The following is a 9,639-nucleotide window of genomic DNA, read 5'->3' on the forward strand; positions in this document are numbered from 1 at the left end:
TAAAGGTGATTCATGCCTTAAAAATAAATCCACAAGTAATCTACACAACTGTGTAAAAGGTTTAACATTTATTTTTCTAAATTCAACTAATAATGGAAACCATTTTGCAATTACCTAGAGAATGAATTTTGAGAAAGAAAAAAAATTTAAAGGACAACAAAAACCTTCTTTCAACTCAAATTCAGAAAAATTTATAATCAAAACTTGTAGAATCCATCTCCACAGGAAATAGGGTGAAAGCAAACCCAGCCATTTCCAAATTATTATCCACACACAGTGGCAGCTGTGGCCGCCAGCCCCACTCCTTCCCGGAGCAAGACTGTACATGCCACACCCTAAGACCCAAGGGCATGTTTGCTTATTGGGCTGTCCTTTGCCCCACTTCCTCCCCACACCCTTCTTACCATTTCAGCTCCTGTTAGATCCTACATAGTTTTAAACCGTATCCACAAATGAACCCGGAAACTGTATTTCCTACTAATAAACTCAACGCAGTCTCCATACTTTCCTTGCCCAAAATAACTGCAAGATTTCGGAGAAAGAAAAGGTTTCGGAGAAAGAAAAGGAGAGCTGAAGCTCCAGTTTTGGTCCATGACACAGTTAAGTTGTGCTACTGGCTCAGACTCTTCTTGACTGAGGAGCATCTTCTCTAATCGCTCTGAGAACTTTAATGTGCTGGCTGCAGCACATTTCAAAGTCTAATCACCACTGAAGCCAAGAAACAAAGTCCCCAGGTAGGGCGGGACACGTGGAAGGATACATACTCAGGCACTGGTAGCTCCTGAACGCAGGGATAGTACGTGGCTGCACAGCTGGGGAACACGCGTGCTTCTGAAGACTCTGACCATGCCACGCTGAGCCCAGCAAATTTGGGGACAAACGGTTTGACATCTGCGGACAACTTGATGCCCTGAGGGAAAAAAGCGGGTTGTGGATACACACATTCTGAGACTGACCAAATGTAAACAAACAAAAAACCTAGAGTCGCTCTCTTCTAGCCGCTTCAGAAAGGCTAATTACGGTGCTGTTGTTCAAACGCTTCGACTCATAAAGACAAGAACCTGTTTGCTGACAGTCTCTCCCCCAGTGAATTTTGTTTTACTAGGAAAAGCGGTCTACCAAATTTTGGAAGTGAGAAATAAGGAGGACTAGTTACAGTGGAAGTAAATTGCCAGCCAGAAGACACAGTCGGGAGCACAGCGGAGAGCGCACCCTTGCGTTGACTCGGAACACGGGCATGTCACCTCTCGGGCCGCGGTTCGGGATAACTGGGACCCGCGGAGCTGCCGGAAGTCAATACACAGAGACACCCGCGCAAGGCTCAGCGGGGGCGCTCACCGCACACTGCGGAAGTCTGTTTCCACTCGATTTCTCGAAAAACTTACAGAACGTTTGCTTTTCACTCACTGACCCACTAAGAATCTTGTTGAAAGCAAAAGCTAGCTTTGCCGGAAAATAATTCTATCGCCAGGAGCTCTTGGAACTTTAACTTAAAATTGTGTTTTTGTGTTCCTGTTTCCTTTAGATCCGTGCTAAGAGATTTGCTCCCACTGGCCGTCTCACACGCGCGGCAGTTAATTCACGTGGACGCCCGTTTATGCGCTCGGCAGGGCTCCTCCGCGGGGGACTGAGCCCGTCCGGCGGACCCGCCGCCTCACAGCACCGCAACGAGCGACTTCAGACAAGCCTCCCGTCCCGCGACAGCGGCGGCCGGCCCGGCGGAGAGCCCCCCGCAGCCTGGGGACGGAGCGGCCCCCTCGACCGCGGCCTCCGCCGCCCGTTTAACCGCGGGGGGTGGGCGCGCCGGGGCCAGTCCGCGCCGCCCGCCCCCGCCTGCGCCCGCGCCCCGTGCCGCCCCCCACCACTCCGGGCTCCGGTCCTCACCTCGCCCGCCGGCTCCCGCGGCCCCTCCGAGGCCATGGCAGCGGCTCGGACGAAGCCCAGCCCGGGAGGCCAGCAGCCCCGGTCGGCTGGCGGCGCAGACGCGCGGAGCGCCGCCTCCCCGCGCCTCCCCCCGGGTTTTCCGCCTTCGGAGCGGACGCCAGGAAGTGCGTCACACACCCGCGCCCCGGCCCGCCCCGCTTCCGGCCGGAAGTGCGCGCAGCGGCCGCTCTGGGCCCACGCGGGCGGCGGGTGGGGGCGCCCGTGTGCTGAGCGCGGGTTCTCCGGGACTGTTGGGAAGGGCGGCACGCTGGCCTGGACGAAAGCCCGTGCTCACGGTGGCGGGCACCTGGAGCCGGGGCGGGGCTGGGGCGGCTTGGCGACGTGGAGGACTGCGTACCCGCTGGTCCTGCGACCTGGCAAGCCAGCCAGACAGGGAGTGCTCAGCTTGCGGGAACGCGAAGCCCAGGAAACCTTCAGCGCTGCGCGGTCCTCTCAGCGGACAGCTGGACAGCACGTGCCGGGAAAGGGAGATGGACAGTGGTGGGGCTTCGCGTTGCAGGGAAGCCGCGCACAGGGCAAGAGGCGTGGTAACGGCAGGGTGAGAAGGCACAGGGACGCGAGCACTCCGAGTAGGGGAGGGGCGGCGGCGACGATCCTCTGGCTGGTGGGTCTGCGGGAAGGTGCGGGCAGTGTAGGCTGTTTGACCCACGGGGCTAATTGTAGGTTTTCTCGGTCTCTTGCCGGGAGACTTGGTTAGAGTGACTACCAGGTATTTCAAACAGGGAATGCAGGCAGCTCCAGTTATCCAAGTTTCCTTCTGTGCGGGTCGCACAGGTCGATTAAACACACCTCGAACCACCCACCTCCAGGGTGGGGAGAGGCCTGGAGTCTGGCAGTAATCAATGCTGAAGATTGAGGGGGGATGTCACCCCTCCCTCTCAACACTCTCCCGTGTACCCTAAAGGATGACGTTTACTTAACAATTCAGGCACCTTTCTGTGGGCTTGCTAACCCTAGACCTCTAGCTGATGGGTCCCCGGGGGCAGGGATAAGTTCTAGGCCGCTGCTCATCCCCTTAAGTATTTATCCCCTTAAGTATTTATCGTGCTCAGTACGTGTAAAGGCGTCCCTTTCTAAAGAGAGGGGCATACAAAGGACCACCAGACCGAGGCGCTGGCGTGTGCTTATGTTTACTGGCAGCTCATTTAAAAGGTTTCTCCAGCATAGCAATGAGGATAAATTGCCTGTGTTCGCATTAACTCTAAAATATTTCCCCAGCAGCTAAAAAGGCTATTTAACAGACACAAAATATACACGGCATGAAGGGTGCCTTACAGTGCTTTTGGACTTCTAAAAATGCTGTGACGTTTTATAAGAAACATTATCCCCACTTGGTTCATGGAGAAAAGGAGAAACAGGGTTAAGTGGTTTCTTCCAAGGCCCTAGATGTGGCAGTTTTTAGATAAGTGGAAGCAGCCCAGAGAGTATTAAGTTCAGCTTTCCTTCAAGTGGAGATTCTAGACAATTCTCTAGGAACTAGACTAACAACAGAGCTATAAAATCAACTTTGTTTCTATTAAACTTATCCCTGGTTCTTAGTTTCTTCATAAGTGAATTTAAATGGTACCCTCATCACACCAAGCTATTTTAAACCCAATTAATAACATTTCTTTACCGTAAGTTTCCTTCTGAGTAAAACTGTAAAACTGAAACCATCCAACAACCTCAGCAGTCACAAATTATCCTTAATAAACCTCAATAACTTCAAACAGGGATAAATGCAACATACAAACTTTATTTAAACAGAAGTAACAGGTAAAGTCAAACAGGCACTTACATTAAGAGAAACACCGACCAGAAGAAATTTAAACACCTTACAGTAACCTACTTGCAGTTGCATTTAACTGAGCTCTGTTGCTGTGAAGAATACAGCTCATGCACAGGTATGGATGAACAATTTGTACATTTTTCAAGTATTCACTGAATACTACCTTATATACACATATACATTAAATTTGAAAAAGATTTAATTGACAATGCCCAGATATACTTCATTTTTGTTGATCTTTTGGAAGAGGTCGTCTAAAGAGAAGAATATGTGGTTCTGTGGAAAGAAAATATTTTATATAATTTTAAAATGTTAATTTTCATTCATTCAACAAAGATTTCTCAATTGGACCAAAATAAAATAAAATAAATCTATGGTCAATGTTACTTATTGAGGTGTTTGAAATGAATATTGCTTCAAAGTCACTGTCAACAGTGAACAAAAGAAAGCAACCTAAGGATGAAACTATGGAGAAAAGAGATGCTAAGTAGAGAGGCTACTTTGGGGAGAATGCTTTCTACCTTTAGAAGCTCAATTCCAGTGAAAAGCAAAGAGAAGGGTAACTGTGGAGAAAAGACACCTAACATCTCATTCCAAAACCATCAGCTTATAAAAATGCAGGTCCCAGAGGTGCACCCCCATAGTTTCTGTTTCAGCAGGTTGGGGCCAGGAACCTACAGTTAAGTTCCTCAAGTTGCTTTTGTGTTATCTAGAGAAAGACCTCTTGAACTCTAATACAATTACTGACCCAATCCCAAGGAAGTTAGGAGTTTTCTGCTGCTGCTACTTTTTTTAACAAGAGCAGAAAGCAAAATAGCTTTAGTTCCACCTAGTTTGGCTTCTACAGTTCTCATTTTGTTCTAAGCATTATAAATCCTTTAAGTTAGATGTAATGATAACCCAGAAGTAGAATTTAAGCCCACAAAGTTGAGTCTAGTTTACTATTTAGTACCTAGTAAAACTCTGGTAAATACCACCTAACAGCATAAGCACTCATAAAGCATAACAGTAGCACATTTGAGTTCACTCACATGTCATCTCATTTAAACTTAACGTGGTAGATACCAATTATCCTTCAATAGAAAGCCAAAGGAAAAGACAAACCACTTCAAACTGCATCAATTTCTACACAGAGAACTTAAGGACACTTAAGTTGTCTTAAAATAAATTTATAGTTTTCAAAGAGGGGACACCAGAATTCTAAATATACTTATGGTAAAATACTTAGGATACTATGAACAATGATACATTTTAAACTTCAACAAAATAGCCTATATTTTGACTTGCTATTTTTGCAGGTAGAATAATGCACTATTTTCAGTTGTGGTATTTTATTTACTATAAAATTGGAACCGAACCCTCTCTAAAGAAAGGAGTCAGACATTCAAAGATAGTCAACCTTATCAGTTACTTTGAGATTTTATTCAATGTCAGTACTACTAAAACTCTTCAACAACCACAACTATTGAATTCAGTTGACCTTACCTGGCTCGTGAATCATGTAATGAACCCAGCCTAGACTCTGTTGGACACCAAGTCTCCTCCACTCCTCTTCAGACATCAGATGGGTTTTGGGTACTTGTTTGGAAAGTTCTCTGGGTAACATGACATGCCTGTTAAAAGAGCGAAATATTAGTGCTCTATGTAAGTATGCCTTTCCTAAAATTATAATCACTTTACATATGCATCTTTAGGATACTTAAAATTGACAGTTTTTGTCCTCAAAACAAAGTTCTTTAAAGCAACTCTGTTACATTACCATTGGTGTCAGTCTTGAAGACTAGCCTCTATACCTTTAATTCTGATTTTTGATGGCCTATGTTCAAATTAGAGAGATAAGAATATGAAGTCCAAAAGCAGAAGGCCTTTTACTTAGGATTAACTTTTTTCCCCTAGCAGAGGCTCCTTGCTGTTTGTCTCAGTCTTCTTCAGGAATAGAACCCCAAAAATGAATTGGGGCACATGGAATCTAAAACATCACAGCCTCCCCTGCAGCTCCCTCTGGTCACAGGACTAAATCCTGACCAATAGGACATAAACAAAAATATGCAACTTAAAGAAAGTATACTCAAAAGAACAGCCCAACTCTTCTTTTTTCCTCCTTTCTGTTGGTTACGAGGCAGACTAACATGACCAGGGAGACAGAGAAGCCATCTAAGACCACAGACACAATTGTAATTCAGATGGGCTCTGACTGTAGAGCTGTCACCCCAAGCCCATGCAGCCTTTTTCAGAAGAGGGTAAAAACCCAATTTGTTACAATTAATTTGGGCTTCCTATTACTCAACATTATACATTTGTAGTAGATACAAGTCCTTGTGTACTCCAGAAGTTGCTTTATACTTTGTTTAAAAATAAAAGCAAACACTAATTGCACATATACATGTACCTGCAACCTTACACACAGACTTTCAGCTTTCCAGTAAGTTACTGACCTATCTCTAACACTTTATCCAGATTTTTAGGAAGGCATGCAATATTCTTCAATGTCAAACCATCAAGAATATGTACAATTGCACCCTCCGCTTCTTAAAAAAAATCTTCTTTATAAAATCACAATTCCCAGCCCCATTTTCTTCGTTATCAGTAGCAGTAATAGTTTACGCAGAGTCCTCCATAACCAGCAACTGAATTTTGTGACCAGTACAGTATCGACCTCTGAGTCTCTCCGGGGAGGGGGGGAGAATGGTGTAATCTGCTCACACTTCCTGGCACACAGGAAAACTGCACCCATAACTCATTGTAAGCACTAAGCTGTCATCAACTTAGGTTCTAGTCAGTGGCTGGTTAGTTAAGTACTAATTCGCAGGACAAAAGTGACCCTTAGAACAACATTTGCTATGTCACTAGATTGCCAGGAGGCCACCACGTCAAATTATGCTTACTATCATAGCTGGCAAAAATCATTTGAACCAATTCTTGAAGTCCATTCACGAAGGAACCTCAGCATAAGCAAAAGGAATAGGAAATTAAGTTTCTACAAAAGAGAAATCAAAGATGTAGATAATGCCTACTGGCAAAAACAAATACTAATTTTTGCCATTTACACTGCGCGCCGCACCACTATATACGAACCACCCTAGAGTCACCGCCGGCGGGGTCTGTCGGTGTAGCCTCCCTCTAAGAGCGCCTCTGGACATCAACCGCTGTCCTGCTTGACGGCGGGGGGCTTGGGCAGGAAAGACCAGCTCTACCCAAGACTGGATTCCAACATGCGACTTCAGACACGACGGGATTCCCGTCTACACACCGCCACACTCAAGCCACCCAGTCCCGCAGGCCGCAGCTCCCACCGCGCAGGCGGCACGCCCAAGGCTTATCAACGACGCCGTCAGGACGTCTCAGTCCGCCTGGAGCCAGACGCGCTTCCGAGCGGCCCTCCAGTCTGGAGAGCCGTGACGTCCACAGCCGGGCTCGGGGTCGAAACCACGTGACTGCACATCACCCCGATGTGACCGGCCTAGGACTGTGCAGTGCGCAGTGACCACACACAAGAAGATGGACTGCACGTCTACCCACAGCCAGAAAAGCACGGCGCTTCTCCGGCCAGGAACAGGACAACCAGGCAGATAACACTAACTTACTACTAATCTTTACTTTTTCTCCTGCGAACGTGGGCCTTCAAGGTACCAGGGCACGAAAGCAAACCGGGCAGGCCGCCCGCCGTCACGTCCTCGCCCCACCAGCCTCCTGGAGGCCGGACCCCAGGGCCGGGCAGCAAACCGGCGCCGCGGCCGCCACCCCCGGACGCCACGCCCCCGCCGCCCCCGCGCTCCCCAGCTCAGCGGCCTCGACTCGCCACGCCGCTCGGCGGCACGTGACGTCGGCACCCAGACCCCACCCCCCCATGCCAGGGGTCCGCGGCCAACACACCCCGGCGGGGAAGGACCCGGGCCGCGGCGCCGCGACCCGCCTCACCGGACACCGCGCCACACCACCCCGCCCCGTCGGGCCCTCCGGCACCCCAGCTCCGCCGACGGCCGCCGCAGCACGGGAGCGCTCCCGCCCCGCCCGCCGAGGACCCGGCCCCGGCCGCCCTGTCCCGGTCCCCCGGGACAAAGGGCGGCGGCGGCGGCGGCGGCCGGCGCTCCCCGACCCCCGGCCTCTGACCCCGGCCCAGCGCGTCGAGCCCTCGGCCCCAGGCGCCGGCCGGCCGCTCACCGGTACTCGTAGTGTTCGTCGAAGTACTTGTCCGAGTAGTAGATCTGTTTGTGGGCCATCCTGCGGGCGGGGCGCGGCGCGGCGCGGCGCGGGACACGGGGCGCGAAAAGCGGGGCAGCAGGCCGCACGTCCGCGTCCGGCCAAGGCAACGGCTCGACTGCGACCAACCGACCGCAGGCCCAACGAGTCCCGTTTGAATCCGACATCCCGCCGCTGATTGGACGGCGGCGCCGACCAATCACCTTCCGCGCACACTGCGGGGCGGCCGGGGCCGGCTTCCAGCCTATCGTCGCCGCCCCTCCGCGGCGTTCGCTCCCAAGATCAGCCAATCAGAGGCCTGTTGCGAGGTTGCCCGAGGGAAGAAATGGATGATTGGCACGGCGTGGAGGCGGGGAGCCTCCTGAGGGGAAGGGGCGTGGCCAGGGAGGAGCGGAGGGAGGAGCGGAGCCAGGATCCTGAGGGCCGCAGGGAGCGTGCGCGGCGCTTTAGAACTTTCCAGTTCGGCGGAGCCGTTGGGGCGGTAGACCTGCGGGAGGGGCGAGGTATCGCGGGGTCTGGCCCCTCGCCGAACAGTCGCCTGTGCGCAGGCGCAGCCTCCCCGGCCCAGGGTCTGTGGAGCTTGAGGGAAGCTGGCCTGCCGCCCCAAACCGGGGAAAGTGGGTGAGGCGAGTGTGAGGGCCGGCCGCGGGGAAGCTTCCAGAAGGCGGGCCCGAAGGTCGTGCCCGGGACCCCCGTAGAGGGTGTCCCCCGCGCGTCTGCTCCCAGTTGCGGCCCAGCGCGGAGGCGAGGGGCTCTGGTGTGTGCGGGCGCGGTGACGGGCAGAGGGGCTCCCAGACATCCCTGCGCGCGCTCGGTGTTGCCGCGGTGACCCGGGCCGAGAGCACGTGCGCGCAGGCGCGGTGCGGGCGGGCGCGCGGGCCGGGCCGGGGTGGCCGCGGTGACCGCTGAAGGTGACTTTTGGCGGTGCCGCGTTCCCCGACGAACCCGGCCCTTCGCTCGTGCCCCGGCGCTGCGCCCAGGCTGCCCCCGGACGGCTCGCTGTCTGCTCTCCGCGCCCTAGCCCGTCGGCGGCAGCGCGGGCGCTACACAGGATGAGCGCTCGGTGACAGTTTTTAAGTGATCGGTTGTAGTGTGTCTGTAGGGGCGCTCGCCAGTGCCCTCGGACAGCCATGTGTCCTTAGGAGCAGGAACCACCCCTGTCCCCGAGTCCCGGCCACCTGTGCGCCTCCCCCCCCCCCCCCCCCCCGCCCCCCCCCCCCCCCCCCCGCTCCGCTCCTCTCCCGTCCCCCCGCCCCACGCCCCGCTCCTGTCCGGTCGCCCCGCTCCTGGCCCGGTCTTGTCCGGTCTGCTCCTGGCCCGTCCCCCCGCTGGGCGCGCGGGCAGACGGCCGGCCGGAATGGTGAGCCATGATGATGTGCTGCGAGCTGAAGACGTGAATGGGCAGTTAGGGAGCTGGGAAAGGAATCCCTCACTTTTCTGGCAAAACTGGGAAAGAAAAGCTTCCCAGGAGACGTATTTTCAAAGGCGTTTTGTGGAAGGTTTCAAACAGAAAAGTAGAGCAGCGTCATTGATGGGGGGTCGGTGAGCCGAGGAGTCGAAAGAAAGATTTCTTAGACTCTTAAGATCTGGCAGTAGTGCTCTTTCATTTAGAGAATAGAATAGCATGGGGACAGGACCCATGGGCAGTCAGAGCTTCTGCTGCCGCTTCTGCTGCCCCCGCTGGCATGGGGACAGGACCCACGGGCAGGCAGAGCCGCTGCTGCTGC

The 9,639-nt window shown here is 52.8% G+C and overlaps 2 protein-coding genes across 4 annotated transcripts in view; both read right to left on the reverse strand.

The window, feature by feature from the left end:
- LOC124233878 (selenocysteine insertion sequence-binding protein 2-like) overlaps positions 1-2,018 on the reverse strand; it is a 39,422-nt gene extending 37,404 nt beyond the window's left edge. For all 3 annotated transcript variants that reach the window (XM_046651139.1, XM_046651138.1, XM_046651140.1), the window contains exons 1-2: positions 1,885-2,018; positions 765-910 (exon numbers count right to left, since the gene is read on the reverse strand). In XM_046651139.1, the coding sequence (XP_046507095.1) occupies positions 765-910; positions 1,885-1,920 (182 nt within the window). In that variant the 5' untranslated portion in view covers positions 1,921-2,018. The remainder of the gene's footprint in view (positions 1-764; positions 911-1,884) is intronic.
- A 1,641-nt stretch (positions 2,019-3,659) lies between these two features.
- On the reverse strand, positions 3,660-8,037 carry LOC124233860 (cyclin-dependent kinases regulatory subunit 2). The gene is made up of 3 exons (XM_046651117.1): positions 7,874-8,037; positions 5,198-5,325; positions 3,660-3,988 (listed from the first exon to the last, which is right to left on the reverse strand). The coding sequence occupies exons 1-3, from the start codon at positions 7,930-7,932 to the stop codon at positions 3,936-3,938; spliced, it is 240 nt and encodes a 79-aa protein (XP_046507073.1). The 5' UTR covers positions 7,933-8,037; the 3' UTR covers positions 3,660-3,935.
- Positions 8,038-9,639: the final 1,602 nt, after the last annotated feature.

Source organism: Equus quagga, unplaced genomic scaffold (genome assembly GCF_021613505.1).
Source record: "Equus quagga isolate Etosha38 unplaced genomic scaffold, UCLA_HA_Equagga_1.0 268.1_RagTag, whole genome shotgun sequence".
In the NCBI taxonomy this organism is placed as follows: Eukaryota; Metazoa; Chordata; class Mammalia; order Perissodactyla; family Equidae; genus Equus; species Equus quagga.